The sequence below is a fragment of the Lissotriton helveticus genome, chromosome 11 (assembly GCF_964261635.1).
Source record: "Lissotriton helveticus chromosome 11, aLisHel1.1, whole genome shotgun sequence".
NCBI classification, from domain to species: domain Eukaryota; kingdom Metazoa; phylum Chordata; class Amphibia; order Caudata; family Salamandridae; genus Lissotriton; species Lissotriton helveticus.
In genome coordinates this window covers 849,226,162-849,245,115 of record NC_136072.1, presented here as the reverse complement: position 1 = coordinate 849,245,115, position 18,954 = coordinate 849,226,162, and the positions used below count along the sequence as shown (strand labels likewise).

General features: G+C 45.9%; 1 protein-coding gene across 1 annotated transcript in view; it reads left to right on the top strand.

The window, feature by feature from the left end:
• Nucleotides 1-6,565: 6,565 nt before the first annotated feature.
• KREMEN1 (kringle containing transmembrane protein 1) overlaps nucleotides 6,566-18,954 on the top strand; it is a 327,791-nt gene continuing 315,402 nt past the window's right edge. The window contains exon 1 of the mRNA XM_078667084.1: nucleotides 6,566-7,683. Within this exon, the coding sequence (XP_078523210.1) occupies nucleotides 7,602-7,683 (82 nt within the window). The 5' untranslated portion in view covers nucleotides 6,566-7,601. The remainder of the gene's footprint in view (nucleotides 7,684-18,954) is intronic.

The window sequence follows — 18,954 nt, the reverse complement described above, 5'->3', positions numbered from 1 at the left end:
CCAAAAGTGCTTAATTTGTTCGGTTAGTTTGTTTTTGCTCGTCCAACCATCTTTCATCATTTGCATTACTTGTTCAATGACTTTGTCCCTACTCTGCTCCATCAGCCACTCCTCCTTTGTTTTTCCACTTGAACATGCCCATAAACTTGCTATACATGATTCATCCATCTCATTTGTTTCGGTGTTGGTTTTTGTTTCTAGTGGCATTCTGCTTAAAAAGTCCACCACCACGTTTTTCACACCAGGGACATATTGTATGCTATATATGTAATCGAACAGGCGCATTGAGAAGCTTGCCAGCCGCGGTGATGCTGTGTACAAACCATTCGTAGTGAGCACTTTTGTTAAGGGTTTATGGTCTGTGCAAAGATTTACCTTCCTGCCCCAGACGTACTGCCTGAAGTGCTCGAGGGCCCAGACACAATGCCTCCCGCTCTATCACCGAGAATTTTTCTTCTGCTGTAGTTAAAGATCGCAATGCAAATGCAATCGTGTACTCTACTCCCTTTGCGTCCTTCTGAGTGAGTACAGCTCCTATGCCTTTGTTGCTGGTGTCTGTTGTCACGAAGTTTTGCAGAGTAGGGTTGAATCCTTGTAAGGGTAGAGTCGTGCACATGTACTGTTTGAGATCTTGGAAGGTTTTTTTCACATTCTCCTGTCCACTCAAATTTGTTTTTGAGCTTTAATTGCTGTCTCAAGGCGTACGTTTTTAGTGAAAAGTTCCTGATGAACTTCGAGTAGTACTCCACCAACCCGAGGAAAGATCTCAGTTCTTCTCTATTGGTGGGTACCGGTGGTCTTTAATGGCTTGAATTAGTTCATTCTTTGGGCTGATGCTTTCGCCAGTTATTTGATGGCCCAGATAGTTGACCGATTTGCTCGCGAATTTGCATTTAGAATGCTCAGCCGTTAATCCTATTTCATTCAAGATTTTCAAAACTTGCTCCACTCGATTTTCATGTTCTTCTCTTGTTTTTCCCATCACCAGGATATCATCCTGGAATAGTAATATTACTGTGACACCCTCAAATATATTGTTCATTAGCCTTTGAAACATTTCGGCCGCAGAGGCCAAGCCAAATGGCACTCGGGTGAATCTGAAGCACCCAAATGGCGTCACGAATGTGGTTAGTGGTTTGCTGTCCCGATGTAGCTGTAGCTGGTGGTAGGCCGATTTTAGATCGATGGTAGTAAACCACTTGACACCCTTGGTGGTGGACAGCATTTCATTAATTTTTGGGAGTGGATATTGTTCCACTCTGATGTTTTGGTTTAAATATCGAAGGTCTATGCAGAGTCTCAGCTTGCCATTAGGGCGTTTGGCTACGACAAGCGGTGCGACCCACTCTGATGCCTCTACTCTTTCTATTATTCCGTCATTCAGTAGCTTGTCGAGTTGGTTTCTGACCTCTTCCCTTATGGCAAATGGTATGTTTCTTGCTTTGTGCACTGTAGGTGTGGAGATTGGTTTTAACCTTATTCTGTGCTGGTACCCCTTCAGTACTCCCACAGTTCCCCTAAACACTTTTGGGAATGTTCTAGTATAAGGCTGGCATAGTTGCTGGTGTCTGTTAAACTTAGTACAGGTTCACTACTGTTCGGATCAAGAATGATTCCCAGGCTTCCTTGGTCCACCCACCCTAGAACAGATGGTCCTACCTTCGAAACATAAAGTTTACCCTCTGCTTCTCTTCCTTTGTATATGAATTTCAGATGTCTGTATCCACACACATCAATGGGCTTACCAGTGAATGATGATTTTATCACAATGTCCGGTTTATCAAGTCTTTCACCAATTTTGGCTTCGAATTTGGCACTTCAGACTTTCTTGTTTACAATCGTATATGGTGACCCTGAATTGGCCACTATGCTTATTCTACACCTCCAATCGTCATATTACATACTGGTTTTCTTGTCTTTGTTTTATTTTTGTGTTTAACATCATTGTCCTGTTCTTCATTTAGGTTAAGTATGTACATATTGATGTCTTCATCCGATTCGCCCTGAAACTCATCTTCTTCGTTCTCTATTACTTTTACTCGTTGTGGTCTTCTTCTATGCATGCCTTGTTGTGATGTCCTATTAGACCACAGAATGTGCATTTAACTTCACGAGCAGGGCATTTAGGATCATATGCCATGTGAGCCGTGCTCAGACATCGATAACAGTGTCCCCAATTCCGTGGTCCTGTTTTTCTGTACGTTTTTTTTTTCTTATTCCAACTCTGTTTGGTGTTGATTTTTTGGTCGGACACCTTGTTCACTTGTTCTCCTTCTTTCTTTATTTTGTCTTCTGTTAGTACTGCTTTGGCACATCGTACCGTGAGTTCTGCCTTCCTTACGATATCTATTATGTTCTGCAGTGGGTACTCACCCTTTGCCCACAGGTTATCCTGAATGTTTTCATTTGAGCCCTGCATCACAATCTGATCTCTTATAAATTTGTCGTGAAGTTCTCCAAAACGACAGTTTATTGCCAGATTTTTAAGTGCAGAAACGTAATCATCTATTGACTCTTCTTTTCCTTGTTTCCTGTGGAAAAACGTATACCTATCCACTCCCACACATACTGTTGGTTTGTAGTACGTATTTAAATCATCTATCGCATTGGTGAAAACGTCACCTTCATTTTCCGCTCTAATTTTTTTGTTTATTGAGTTATACACTTTTATTCCTCCTGTCCCTAGGCTGAATTTGAATTTGAATTTAAAAAGCTTATATAGCGCATCGTACACCGTTACGGTTTCTTGGCGCTTTTAACGGCTTGCAATAAAAACAGAGAAGGGACATTTAGTGTGGAAAGGCCTGAGCAAACAAAAAAGTTTTCAGACCCTTACGAAAAAGGGAATATTGTTTTAAGGCTCGAAGATGGTCTGGCAGGGAGTTCCGTTGTAAAGGGCATTGGCATAGTCTAGCCGGGAGATGACCAAGGCAGACATAATAAGTTTAAGTGCCAAAGGGGAAAAGAAACGGGAGACAGTACGAATAGTTCGAAGCATAAGAAAACAAGAAGAAACGACAGCACCAACCTGTGAATGAAGAGTGAGTTGGTTATTAATTTTTATACCCAATGTTTAGACCGTAGAAGAAGGAAGGGGGGGGGAGCCAAGAGTGAGGGGCCAAAAGGAAGAGTTCCATGGACTGGAGGAGCCACCAGTAAGCACCAACTCGGTTTTATCCGGATTGAGCTTCAAATGATTGTGGCTCATCCAGTCCCTGATAAAAATCATAATGGACTGAAAATTGAAGATAGCGTGAGGGGAAGAAGAGAGATCAAAGACCAGCTGGAGGTCGTCCGCATAGTTGTACACAGCGACCTCCAGCTGCTGAAGTGCAAAGATAAGAGGATAGATATAGAGATTAAACAGTAAAGGAGAAAGAGAGGAACCTTGCGGAACACCACAAGTGATCTTCAGAGGGTCTGCCATGAACTCTCCCAGCCGGACCGCCTGTGTGCGATCCCGCAGGAAGGACGAGAGCCACACTAGTGCTGACCCCCCGATTCCCGCCGCTCCGATACGTGAAAGCAAGATGGAATGGTCCACCGTATCGAAAGCGGCGGAGAGGTCAAGGAGCACTAGGGCTTGATGTTTATTTTGGTCCAGACCCTCCCTGAGGGTGTTTAGGACCGACACCACCACAGACTCAGTTGAGTGTTTGGGGCGGAAGCCAGCCTGGCAGGATGCCAAGCCTCCCGTAGTCTCAACATGGGTGCTAAGCACCGTGGCAACATGGCGCTCAAGCACCTTGCCCAGATATGGCAATAAAGAAATGGGCCGATAGTTAGAAGAAATGGCTGAGTCGGCCCCTGGTTTTTTCAAGATGGGCACAATGGTAGCTACTTTAAGGGCCGGAGTCACGATTCCCTGTGAGAGGGAACTATTCAGGAAGGTGATCGGGGGCTGCGTGCAGACCAAGAAAATATGCTGCAGAATACGAGCCGGGCAGGTGTCAGCAGGGGAACCTGACTTGACTTTTAGTAAGATTTCCCGGAACCCTGTTTCCGTGATAGGAGGAATGGATGTTAGGCTAAGCGGCAGGGCTGGTGGGCAGGGGTCAACATAAGAGGCGGAGGGAGGGGGAATGTTATTTTTAATGTTAAGAACTTTATCAATAAAATAAGAATTTAATGAGTCACAGAGGGTTTGAGTGGGGAGGGGTTTAGATGTACTCCTATCTGAGAAAGCTAACTCCTTAACTATCGAGAAGATTTCTCGTGGTTGATTCTCTGCTGCTAAAATTTTTGTTGAGAAGTAGGTGGTTTTGGTTTGTATGATAGCTTTCTTATAGTCCTGCCGTAATGTTAAGTAGCAAATTTTCAAATGGGGGCAGTATTCCCTTCTCCAGAGTCTTTCAGCGCGCCGAAGAGACGATTTCTTATCTTTTAGGATGGTGTCAAACCATCGGTTCGCCTCCTTAGGTCTTTTGATTGAGATCCGGCGTAGGGGGGCCGCTGAGTCGCAGCCTTCCGTAAGCCAGGTATCAATCCCGGTGGCTTGTGCTGACGAAGATAAGCCGTCTTAGCATTAGCATTTTATATTTCTGTTCTGGTTTTATCTCTTCATCCTTTTCTAGTGTGGAGATGTAATTAAGAATATATTCCCTCCACTCTTCCCACTTTAACCCCTTCAGCGCTGATGACAAAGCCAGCTCGTCATGGGCGTTACCTGTGCTACGCGCATGACGAGCTGGCTTTGTCACGTAACGCGCATTTTTCAAATTTCAGCGCACAGCGGGAAAACCCGCTAGCGCGGTAGAGGTTAATGCCGGTTCGCTACCAGCACGCAAGAATGACTCAGGGGGTGAGAGATTCCAGATACAGCCAGTAGCCATTTCCAATTTTTTGTTTGGTCCCTATTACTTTTATTAGCTGTAGGGGTGGTAGGATTTATATGGTTTTCTTTTCTTTTACTATGCTAGTCTCTGGCTGTATTATTTAATGTTTGCGGTGCATAAATACTCCTTGTTAGATAGCTCAAGGTATGATATGAGTTAGCTTGTTGGTAAGATACACTGCCTACTAATTTGCTTATTTCATTAAATAAATTAATAATGATATAAATAATAATATAATAATAATAATAATAATAATAATAATAATAATAATATTAATATAAATATGTGTCGTAGTATGCTAGAATGTTTAAAAGCGTCTCAGCAAGAGTACTGGTGGAAGGCTCTCTTGAAACCTTTCCTGTGTAAATGTCTCTCTAGGGTGTACTGTTCCATTGCTCTATAATCGCCGTGATTGCCACAAGCTTCCCAGTTCTGTCCCTGACGCCAACTTCATTTCTGTTTCCCCTAAAAAACTCTGCTGTAAAAAAGTGTAGTTGTGACTTTATTCTCGTTCGAGACACAGTTTTGTTGCTAAACTCCAGCCTGACGCCCGCGGGGTGTTGATGAATAGATGCTTTCTCAGGTATTTACAGAATGTACCATGCTGTGTCCTGTTGTCTGGACTCCAGTGAGGCATTCCTTAATCTTGTCACGGTGATCTGCTGTCATTTCCACGGTAATCTGCTGATTTTTAAGGATTCAGTCCAATTTCTTTTTTTTTTTTACTTTCACAGCGCATTTTTGTAAGACACGTAATTGGCTGTAGGGTGGCTGGTGTGATGCAACAGTACAAGACTTGCAGTGCTCGAGGCATGAAAATCTCGGTATACACCTTAATTAGGCGGCTGCAAAAGGCGAGGAGTAGCGTCTCCTTTGATTGAACTTTGACCTCACCCCATGACTGACCCCTGCGTCTTCTTAGCCACCAGTCAAGGATGGGTCATTAGGAAGTGTGTTTAACTAGGTAGGTGTCTTGTGGTCTAAAGGGGATGCCGAGTCCTTTATTCTGAACAAAAGTTTGTGTTAGTCAACAAGCGCAAAAGTGTTCTTTCTAAAGCCCTGGCAAATCGAGCCCGCTCTCTGGGATATATCAGATCAACCTGGACGCTGATCGATCCTGTTTCCCTGTCAGAGGCCATTTAATCTTTGTTTGAGTGATTGCACTTTTTATAGCCCACTCTGCGGACCTCGCTGCCCTCCGGGAAATGTGCTCGAAGGGACGAAATAGTACGTGGAAACAGAGCGCCTTGGTGTTTTAATCTCGGTTTTGCCACTTGACTTCTTTCTGTGATCATCTGCTGTTAATCACTTACTGCCTTTGTTGCCTTCTGAAAAAAAGACATCGGGAACTTGCAAACATGCAAAAAAAATACCGCTACGTTAGCGCTAAATTGCGCTTTTTGTAAATAAACTGCGCATTTCCGTCTGCACGGTGTCAGTACCATCCCGGGCACAGAGAGGAGCCCCTGCCCTGAGCTTGGGGGAGCGTAGGGGCAGCCCAGGCCGGAGGGGCTGGGTTTGGGCAGGTTGAGGCTCCTCGCTCCTGTCACATGGCTCTGTAATGAGATCCCTCACCTCCTGAGGTCCCCGGCCCGGGACACACACAGACAGACCCGCACAGCCCGCGAGCCCAGCTGCAGCTGCACAGAGAGAGGATGCTGCTGTAAGGGAGGTCCCTTTGCCGCCTTCTCCGCCCTCACACCGCTGCCTCCTCCCTCTGCCCGTGCTCCGTGTGTACGCCAGTCAGAGGAGCTGTGAGGGGACGGTCCGGGCAGCCCTGCGTGCTCACACCGCGGGAGCCCGGGAGAGCTGCCCTGGGCAGAGCAAGGAAGAAGCACCGGGCGGGGGGAGACGGAGGGGCCACCCAGACAAGGGACTGACTAAAGGTCGCCCTCCTGCGGAGAAGACTGCGCGCGCTCTGCCACCTTGGACTGAGGGGCTGGACGCTCACACATGACCGGACTAGGGGGCTGCGGACACCCCCTACAGAGCACTAGTAGTTGCTCACACCCACCCAGAAGAGGAGTGGGGGGTGGGCTGCTGACACGTGGGCCCGAGTGGTTTCAAACATCTCAGGGCAAAGCACCGACTCTGCAGGCACAGGGGGCTGGGGCTGTTGACAAGGCAGAAGACTGAAAGGTGCTGCCACCTGAGGGCTCCCTTCGCCTCCACGAAAGGGTTAACTGTGGGGCTGCTGGCTCCTGGGCACCTGGGGCTGAGACTTCCCTGTAGCCCCGGGAGCTCAGCAGAGGACTGAGGAAACCCCGAGGTACCTGCGCCAGAGGGCAGCAGCCACGCACCTGCGTCTCTGGGCTGCAGGCTGTCCTCATCATACACTGAGGAGCTGGCACGGGACTGCTGACACCTGGGAGAAGACTGGAGACACCTGGGAGAAGGCTGGAGACAGCTGAGGCGAGTGCTGGAGACACCTGGGGCGAGGGCTGGAAACACCTGGGACGAGTGCTGGAGGTAGCGCTGGGAGTCTCCAGAAACCTTGGACTGAGGGTTTCCTGACACCTGTGACTGACGCTTCTTATAACAGATGGACTTTTGGCGGCCCCAGGTTGATTGAAGGACTGTACCATCCCTGGGGGGTCTTCTTAATCGAAGGTCTGGGGATCCCCTCTGACTTAGTGAAGGCCGGGGTGCTGCTGTCACCCCGAGGAAAGGCTGAGTGACTGATCCTACTTGACGGGCTCCTGACAACCCAGAATCCAGAGACCGCTGCCACCTGCGGAGAAGCGAGAGACCGCTGCCACCCGGGGCATGGAGTGTCAGACAGGTCTCCTGCCAGTCCTGCTCTCTGCCCTGGCAGCATTGGCCGGCTGCCTGGATCTCTTCCAATCAGGTGAGTGTGCGGAGAGGCACGCGTCTTCTACCTCAAGGGGTGTGAGAGGGCATGGAGGGTGAGACGAATTAATAATGTACTGAGGAGCCGGGGGAGAGGTGACGTAGCATATTATACCACCTAGAATGCAACTAGCACCATGAGCATGCCCTGCGTTCCTCAATTCAGTATACTGCATTATTGCTTGGTATGGTATGGTATGGTATGGTAGGTATGGAACGGTACGGTATGCAACGGTACGGTGTTTATATAGCGCTTAGAATCCCTGGCGTGCCTCTGACCAATGAGTATTTGTTTGCATGCGCGAGACATGTCCCTCGTTAACGCGCCACGTGCCGCCCAGGCAACTTCAGAGCACCACCTGCAGCAAGAGGTGGCAGTGAGAGACGGAGGCGAGGAGAGGTATGCACTGTGAGGCGGAATAGAGGAGACGGGCGCAGCTCCGTGTTTATGATCTGGAAGAGCTGGCACACTACACGACACATAATTGTGGCGTTGCAGCACAACCCTTGAAGGCATTTCGGTGCCAATCCGGTGTATTATAAATCCTGCCGAGCGTAAAATGCCGTGATGTACTACCACGGCAATGAGCGCCACACCACCCTAACGCTACACAACAACAGCATATCAAAACATGACATCAGACCAGAACATTGTAACCCGATAATATGAAAATAAAGCATCATCACATTGAAACAAAACACTGCCATAACAGCACAAAACTGCAAAGCAACATCACGGCACAGCTTTGTTTATTTTGCATTTATTTAATGGTTTTATATAGCGCCCAAATGTCACACACTGGTAACTTCAGCCGCTGGACACGAAGGGCATGATTCAGAAAGAAGAAAGTAGATGTTTCTATTTAAGAGGGGATGCCTATGGCGAAGGGCTCGGGAAATTGAGACATAGCTAACAGATGATTTCAAACACAAGTTACATGTCATCGTGTCATTATATGCGATATCATGATATGAATTACAGGAAATGCGATATAACGTACATTAACAAAATATACCACAGCATAATGCACAAGAACTCTATCTCAGCATACAACCACAACAAATCACAACTTCAATAGAATCTCATAGGAAGAAATATCCTACCAACATTAATGTATCTTCTGAAGGGGCGGGAAAGCTTTATGGGAATTGGTGTGTATCAATTTTTTTTACAGAATTCCGTGACGTCACCGCAAAGAAACTGAAGATATCACACCATACCATGACGTTACACAACATAACCACATGCTTCGATTCCTAGATGTTCATTCATCAGAATGACCCAGAGCAGCTCAATGACATTCCCCACCACAGGGTTAATCCCTTGCTGCCTTCCCCCCAAATAGTTTATTAAAGGGCCACCCTGTGAATGACGTCACATAAGAGCTCCAAATCCAAGCAGACGTCATTAAACAAAGCAGCAATCTGGATGCCTCATTAAAGGGCCACCCTGTGAATGACGTCATATAAGTGCTCCAAACCCAAGCAGACGTCATAAAACAAAGCAGCATTCTGGAATGCCTCCTGGGGATTCTTAAAGATACAGGGCTAGGCAAAGAGAACACTGGAGGATCATTGATTTTAGCAGCTGGCTATTTCCTTCCGAGGCGCTATAGAGTGGAACAGAAAAGACCCTACAAACTATAACATCTCTTCGTTTTGCGTGTCGCTGTTTCTGAGATGTTTACCCCATCACGCGCCCAGTTAGGGACCTTACTATTTATTATTCCTTTCTCATGTGTGCAGCAGGGTCGTGACATTGAACATTTTTCTTTGCTGAAGAGAGACGGGTCCACGCTTGCCTTTGACGTTTTCTGGGCAGAATGAACTGAGAAGGGAAGAACAAAAAGTTTGCACTGGGAGAAGGGAGTTGTATTTTGGTCTCGGGTTGTTTGACCCGGCACTTAAACCCTTGGGCTCGTTCACACGTGCTGCTTCCTGCTCGGTGTGTGGCCGCCGTGGTAGCAGCTCCGCTTCCCTGACTCACGGTGCGTCTCCGAGGTGGGCAGCAGGACGGTAGGGGTAGCTCTGGAAGACAGGCTGAGGCTCGGCTGTACCGCCCCCCGCCATCCTTCCAGTAAACTGTGCGCGAGGGACCCATATGTGAACTCGGGCGATGCTCACGTTACACGCAGCCGAGCGGAAACCCAAGCAGAAAAAGGCGAAGGAAGGCGAGCCTCGCCGAGCCTTGATTGCTAAAAAAAGAAAAAAAATGTACATTTTCTTTTGTGGCTGCAGTGAAAAAGAAAACCCGTTTGGCTAGTTGCTGAAAAGCGCGCAGGCCCATCTGCGTGAGGAAGAGAAGCGTGGCTTGTGTGCAGTCAAGCACCTGGTGTGACGGGGAGCGCGCTAGGACATGCTGCACTTTTTAAAACCAGAGTATTTTCCAGCAGATGAGTGATCATGTGTTTACACCATAGGTGTCCAGACTCCAGAGTAGGCTCAGCAGGGACGGTTTAAGCCACATTTACAGGATAACTATTAATTATATAAATTAGTCATGTTTCGCTGAATTGCATGTAAATGTATCTTATGTTTCTCCCATGAAAATGAGGTACAGATCTGGCCCTAATGCCGTATGACGGACACACTTGTCTTGATCGTTTCAGAATTCCAAGTGCCTGCAAGCAGTATATTTATTTTAAAATGGTGTTACCAACTAACATTAATTGGCGACATTAAACATGTTTTCAGGCCCTTTAAAGAACAATCACGTGCTTCTTAACAGTTTTCAGTTTGACTGACCACTCCAGGGGAAAAGGACCTTACTAAATACAGGTACAATTATGCATTTATGGTTTATGCGTCTGAAGGGTCCCTTCAGAGGGGTGCTGCTTGGGTATATTTGAGTAAGGTGCTATTTTGTATATAAGCTGTCTTAGATTTTATGACCAATGCAGAATTCTCAAGGTAGGCCTGATAAACAATTTCTAGGGAACATCTGCACAATTCTTGACGCAACATTTTTGAATTTCCCGCAAACGTTTTTCAAATTTCTTGTGTATACGGATAAAAACTCAGTCCTGTGATTGCTCTTGCTACTGTTGCTCTTTAGGCTTCTCCTCAAAGAGGGTGCAGCCTCCTAAGCAGGTTTAAATTCAAGTTGTTAGGTTGTTACAATGATATTTATTTGCTGCTCCATAGCTACTGTAGGGTCTTAAACATTTCTGAGGTTTGCACCTTGGGTAATTAAAATTGCTTTTCATCATAGTATGTGGACTCTTTCTATTCTGGTGAGAGGCAGGCAGCGATGCTTAAGTTGTTAAAAAAAATGAGTGCCTGAGTCCAAAGATTTGCTCAGAAGCCCGCTGCAGGCACTATGAATATCGCGGTGTCGAATACCAATGTTGCATAATCTTGATTATACCTCATGCCTCTTTCATCAGGGAAGAGGTGTGGTCCAGCAGCCAGGGTTGCTGACTCCGGAACACAGGGGCTCACAGTTCGATCGCCAGCAGCAGGTTAGCCCAGCACCTTGTGACTCTGGGCAATAGCTCGCTTAATCTTCCCGATGGCCCTCAGAGCCGGCACACCTCGCCTGAGGTAGCTGCACGTTTTACAAATGCTAGTATTATTATTTCATCCACCACCAGACACCTTGTCACTTTATCTCACTCCTGCAGGTTCTTTTTCATCCCTGCCTTCTACCGTTCCCACTGTTTTTCTTTCTCTTCCTTCCTCTTTTTTTTTATCTCTCTCTCTTGCTCTCAGTTAAAGTCTAATGATGAAAAGTAAATGCATGTCCCCTAAGCTGAGTGCTGGTGGGCCCCACTGGCTGTAACCACCAGCTCATATTAAGCACTGGAGGTAGGAAGCCTAAGTTTTGAGTCCCATAAGTATAGACTTAATCTTTCCTCCATTTATGGACAGCCAGTTATCCATATATTGAGATTTTTGTGTCTTTTTGATAGTCTCTCAATAGCCAGAAATGTGCACATTACCTGCCGGTGTATAGAAGTCTAGTGTTAGGTTACTAAATGACCAAACAATCATTTCAATTAAACATTATAGATGTGTGGGGGAGCGTGAAAGCAGGTGGGAGACTGGAATTTTATATCAAATCTGTGGTTTGGCAAATTGCAAGACAGATTTGTGAGACTTATGAAGGGATTAGACTAGTATTTAACAGGTTCCTCTAATATTTCCTCGACCTACATTACTCACTCAGTATTGAGCCATAAACAATGTCAAAGGCTGCGGGCATTATCTACATCACCCAAAGTGAACACCATACCACATCTGAACCATAGCCACCACATATTGGTCTGTTGATGACATGGTTGATGACATGGCCCTACAGACCACCGCTGAGTAACTGGAAACCAAAGACCGACATCTGAAAGTGACATTTGTTGTGCTAAGGCTATCAGGAGTCCAGGGGCAAGTTTGGGGTTTTAAGAATCACTTAGAACGAGCTGATTTCTCTCTATTGCTCTTCGCCCCTTCCGCTCCTGGAGATTCATTCTATATCTGCACCCCAACTTATCACCTTTCTCTTCCCACTCACAGGGCCCTTCTATTTAGATGGTCGGTGCCATGCATTGACTGTCAACCAATATTATAATGTTGGTGTATTTTGTTTTGGGTTCTCTTTTTGGTCATGTGAGGGAAGTACGTTTGTTAGGTGGTGTACCAATCTTCTAATATCACTCTTTTTTTTAGATGGTGCTTAATTTGTGCAGGTGGCTGCAGGTCGTTTGGCATTGTTACTCAATTTTGGGGACTGGAACTTATTTTGCATCATCAGATTTTGACTGAGAGCAAGAAAGAGCAAAAGAGAATTTGGAGAAAGAAGGAGGAAGCAAAATATAGGAAAACTGTGACAAAGGGAAAAATCTGAGAGGAAAAACAACCTGCTAAAGTAAGATAAAGAGACAGGATGTGCAGGGTGGTAGAATAAAGTGGCATGAGGTGGAAGCAAAAAGATGCTACATTGGTATGCGATAACCAGAGCATTTGGCAGGGCTGGTGAAGTACTCCTTAGTTTACTTATTTTTTTTATCCCTTTTACTGCACTTATTTTTTATTATTTAAAAAACAAAAAAAGTTCTGGTTATTAAAGAATATTAACTTGCGTATAATCTCCCGGCAGTGCGCCAGTGTGTTGGCCTCTCCTTTCATGTACATGTTGAGGCTTATGCCCTGGCTTGCATGGAATCAACTTACTCCAGATCATTATGGATTCTGTCTCCAGTCCTAAAAGTATCCATACAAATTATTTGTTTTCAGATATGATAGTCTAATTAGTTCAATGAAAGCAGAGAAAGTGCATAACACCCAGAGTGTGTTAGGTGATCAGAAGAAAGTTCAGGACTTGTCTGTGATGACTTGGAAAGAGGTGGGCATCCTACCCACCCGTTCTGAGACCTTTACCGTCCACACAGTAAGAGGCCGCATAGGGGCAAGTCCATCCGGGATTGGTCACTGCTCAGTTCCATCCCCATATGGGAGCCTGAGGGAGGTCTAGGTACTTGCAGTAATGGGCGTTAGTCTGGTCTATGGATTGTTTTCCAGGGTTTAATGGTATGTCAATGTTAACCTCATAAACGCTGTTTTAATTTCAGTATACATTTGCATCCAACAAGTGTGACAACAAAAATGTATTTTTTCACTAAAGTTGCAGTACTCTGGACATTCTTCAAGAGGTGGGGAGGGAATCTGCATTCAACTAGTCTAAACCCGAGTTACCAGTCCTCCGGATCTTGTTTTCGTTTCACTTATGCCCACTCTTGATCACCTGCAGTTGTTTGCTCTTCTTTTCTTTTTTTTGCTAAAAAAGTATATTTAGAAACGGGTCTTAAAGTGCTGGATCTGAGGAGCAAACACGTGTTTTCCTTGCGAGTGTTTCAGTAGGTTGGTTACTACTCATTGTTCATTGACAATCTTTATAGAAATCGAAGCTCTAATTTGTTTCTTGGATAACCCACTTTACATTTTGGGGATGCCACTTTAAACCTGTAGCACTAACTTCGTTCTGACTTGTAATTAAAATGTACGTCTTCTTTTGAAATGAATGTCACTCCACACAATGCAGTTTTTGTCATTAAGTGTGGAGTTAGTTATTAATAGTAACTTGTTCCGCATGTTGGAAGTACTGCAGATGCTCAGTCCCCTCTGACATGTGAATGACCTCCCCCGGCCCTTCTGCCTTTACAGACGCTGCCACTGCTCCGGTTCTACTGTGCTCTTTGCAGCACTGGCTTATCGTGAGTTTCTCAGGCGCCATCATAGCAGCCCTGCTTGCACTAGGCTCGTGAAGGCCAGGCTGCGCGTGCCCCCTGCTTGCACCAGACTCAAGCAGACAGTCTGCGCTTCCCCCAGACTCGATGGGTTCAGTGTCAATCACGTGACGCATATACCTGTGTCTGTGGAAATAATAGCAGGGGAATCTCCTGAAAGCTGAAAAGACTTCTCGGGTCAAAAGTCAGGGAAAAGACCAATTTTTCATAAAAACAATTTCGGATCAATGCACAGTCCTTTCCTTTCTCATTTGAGAAGGGCCGTGTCGTGTTTCACCCGCCTTGAGCGAGGGAGAGGCGATGCCCGGCCCTTGGTCTTGGAATGGGCAAGGCTTATGTTGAGCAGCAGAATACACTCTGACATGTTTACATATAGCATGTGCCGATCACGCAAAAGTTCACGGTGCCCAGAGTTCAAAGAACACGTATGTATACACAGTGTGAGCTCAACACACATGTGCGCGCAGCAGAGTGCAGACCCATACAGGCATGCACATGAGATACAAGTGCATGCTGTATGGAATGCTAGGGAAATGTGTTTACATACAGTATGCATGGAACACACTTGTTTTAGGTGCATTGAATGCAAAGGATGTGAGTTTACATACAGTACTAGCAGGACACACAAAAGGTACTTGGAGTATGCACAGATGTCGGGTGTTCGGTACACAGAGGGCAGTACTTGTATGGCACACACAGAGAACATAAGTGTACAGGGTACATGAAGTGCAGAGAATACATGCAGTCAGCACAGATAGCAAAAGTGTACCATGTACACAGAGGACATAGTAAACACGTTTTCATACAATATTTGATAGAATACAAAGAACACACGTGTTTACACACAGTATGCACAGACGGATTGGCTACTAAATTCAGATGCAAAGAACACATTACTGTTTAAATAGAATATAATCTGTACACACAAGTGTAAATGGAACACGGAGTGCCAAGAACACATGTTTGCATATTGTTTACAAAGAACACACAGGTGTACTCGGTGCATAAAGATGCACACAGCTGTACATGGTGCATAGAGCTCACAACACACAAGTATTTACACACAGTGCTTGCAGACCAATCAGATGGGAACGCAGAACAAATTTGTACTTACAAGGTGCACTGGCAAGCGCTAAGGGGGAAGATAATGACCACATGTGCACTATAGAAAACCCAACTACCATAAAAGAACACACTGTTTTTCAAAGTACATGTGGGAGTGAACACTTTTATTCACTTACAGCACCTGCAGCACATATAAGGGCAGATTGTTCATGTACTTAGAGTGCAGAAACACATGTTTGCATAAGGAATGCACAGAACACACATGCATACAGTGTACACTGGGTGCAGGAAAGTTTGCCAGCAATAGCCATAGAACTCTAGAAAATAAAATACATGGGGTGCAGTCAACAAACATGTTTACATGCAGTATGAGCAGAAGACCCCAGCATGTACCTGTATACAGTACAGTCTGTGCATACAATTTACAATAAACACACAACTGTATAGTGCCTTGTAGGAAAGTAGGATCTACTTCTATAGTTACCCCCACTTTTTGCCTGCTGTTAAGCTGCTAATCAGGACCCCAGTTTATCTGCTTTCTCCCTACATTGGTTTGTTCAGTACTTATGTACACCCAGATTAGATACTGGGCAGCCGCGGCCTGTGGAGGGAGTTACGGTGGGGCAGAGAGGCGGGGCGGGGGTGATAAAAAACAGCAAATGGATATTTGGAGGTAAGTAAACAATTTAAATAATAAAACGAATTTCGTAGCGCGCGCTGCATCGCATTTTGCGATGCAGGTCACGCTACGAAATTCGTTTTATTTATTAAATTGTTTACTTACCTCCAAATATCCATATGCCGGTTTTTATCACCCCCCACCCTGCCCCTCCCCCGCCCCGCCTTCCTGCCCCACCGCAACTCCCTCCACGGGCCGTGGCTGATACTGCGGCACCCTTATAAGTCCCTAGTATATGGTACTCATGTACCCAGGGTATAGGTACCCCAGAGGTCTCCCATGGGCTGAAGCATGTATTATGCCTCCCATGAGAGAACATTCAAAATGGAACTACAGGCTTGCCACTGCAGCCTGTGTAAGTTGGTGCATGCACCACTTACTAAAGATATAGGTTTACTATATCTAAGGGTCACTGCATGTAAAACCTATAAGTCACCTCTATAGCAGGCCTTTGCAATCCTGAAGGCTGGGTACTTGTTTCTAAGTCAGAGGGTGCCTCTGCATGAGCAGGACACCCCTGCAGCCTACGGAATCCATTCTCCCAGGCTGTCAGGGAAGCAGCTATATACTACATAGAGGGGCACCGCGTAATTAGGCGATAACCTTCTCAAAAACTGCTGCAACTAATCCTATCATGTTTGGCATCAAACATGTTGGAATCATACCCCCACACCATAAACTGTGTGAAAGGCATGATTCCAAGCACAGGAAGAGACCTCCGTTAGGCTCTCATTGTTCCCGGTACCAGCCTTCTAGACCCGGATAACACAAAATGGTTGCTGCCGACCAGAGACACATTTCTGCCCTCCTGTTGCTGAGCCAAGCTCGAGCAGAGGAAGGTGGAACAATAGGCATCCTGTCACAGGGAGGTGTGACCACCTCCTAGACAGGATCTCCACTTCCCTCCATCCCACACCACACCGTATCATACAAAATCTCATAATCTAACTCAGCCTCACATCACATAAAACGATACCACACATGCTGCAAATTCACCCATCACACCATATCACATCCCATCGCATCACATCACACCTCATCACTCAATAGCACACAACTTTTCATCCACTTCGCACCAACACTAAACACCAAATGTACCATACAACACCAAAACACCATTTAACACCAAACTTCACCACATTACACTAAAATTTCTACAAAAGACCACACCCACACTGTCTCAAACCTACAAAATACCAAACCACTTCAAGGCTACATGTAAAACAGGTAATCATGCATCAAGGTGTAGAAAAAAAAGCTGTACCTCAAAGCCTCAAACGAGTCCAAAAATCTTTCCGAACAATCACATTAACTTCATGTCCTTGTTCTCCATGACGCAAAATCTGAAGAAAGCAGATATCCTTCCCCTTTACTTAATAGATTCTTCCATATTAAAAAAAATGTCCGGAAATGCTCCCGGAATTGGCTGGCTCACATTCCTTGATTCCAATCCTCAAATTACTTTGCTATATCAACGAGCGAAATCTATGAGTCCACACATCTCCAAAATCAACAACACTCCCTCATTCCAGCGCCCTCTTCTATAGAAGCTGACGGCCTCCATTGCCGATTTTGAAAACAGCAATGCTGTTCTGTCTGACCTACCCAGACCAGCAAGGCTCCACTGCAGCAGTGGCGGTTCCTCCACTAAGACGGTGGAGCATCACCCCACTGCCTTCATGCAGGAAAAGAAAGGAAAAAATAAAATGATAATAACGTAATGTTATTATCATTTGATTTGTTCCTCCTGCTTCATCAGCTTGCATGACGGGGTGGGGTGGGGCGCTACTGAAGAGCAGGGGAGGAGGGTACAACCCTCCTAAGAGCACAATGACTGTTTGGTTGGCCCTCTTGGGCTGCCAAAACAGTCATGCGGACTTTCCATTTTAACCATGCAGGCTCCATTACAGCCTGCATGGAGAACATGCCCACCCTTACAGCCCCTGGCAGCGCTCAGACCAATCACAATGCAGTATTGTGATTGGTGAGAGGAGCAGCCACGGCCGGTAGTGGGAGTACCAGCCAGGCGGTGATGTGGGGAGGGGGAGGGGAAGGGTGGGGGATAGTAATGTATGGATTACGGACTTTAAAAGGTAAGTAAACATAAAAATAAATAAAACGAATTTCGTTGCACACACTGCATCGCATTTGGTGATGCAGTGCGTGCAACGAAATTAGTTTTATTTATTTTTATGTTTACTTACCTTTTAAAGTCCGTAATCCATACATAACTACCCCCCCACCCTGCCCCTCCCCCTCTCCACGTCACCACCCGGCCTTTACTCCCACTACCGGCCACGGCTGGAGGGGAGCCTGCAGGGCGCGGGTCCCGGCTGGAAGTTGTGTTTTTTTTTAATTGTTGTGACCCGTGAGCCTCCTATCCCCCTCCCCGGGCCCACCTACACAACCCCCTGCCCGCCTCACCACCTGCAAGCTGGGCCGGCTGCCACTGCTCTGAAGGCCCTCCAGCATGTAGTTACACACCTTGTCAAAGGCGCTACGAAATCTGATCACATTACACCCATCCAGAGAGACCTCCACTGGGTCCACAAGAAGCCAGAGTTTACTCTAAAATGGTAGACATCATTCACAAAGTCCTCTTTCTTTGATCCCTCAGGGACACAAACTACATTTCACACCAGTAGTAAGAGACGCAAAAGTAAATCTAGCCTTTTCTTAAAAATTAAAATAATGAAAAAATCAAAGGTAATTAATCTGTTCAAGTAAGGTTGCACTGTTTCCCGTACTACTTATCAGTCAGATCTGGATGTTATCTAAGATGCGAGATGTCCATTCTACTAGGGCAAGGCAACTAGATCATTGGTCAAATACCTATCAATGATACGCAATAGGCACATATAGGCAGAGAGACTCAAATTCGGTGAGCTCTGGAGGGTCGGGAAGGATCTAGAGATAGCATTCAAGTTAGTCAGATAGCCTGGGGCAGGGAGCCTCGGTTTCAGTGACTGCAAGGACTGAGATCCAGGGGATAGGGAGTGAGTGGGACATGCAGCATCAGAGACAACTAGGCTTCAGTACTGGGGAAAGAACAAGGTAGGAATTAGGGAGGCTGAAACATGCAGACAGACATCAGCACTAACTGAGGTCATTCAGAAAAGAACACACCAAATTATTGAGTGATAAACACTGGAAGCACATCATAGACCACCACACCCATGTATGTATGACCAAAGGTCGTACAGAAGGAAAAACGGCCCATCAATGCACCAAGGCCACTGAGTAATCTGACAATGGCGGAAACACGACCAGGGCTGAAAAGGGTTAT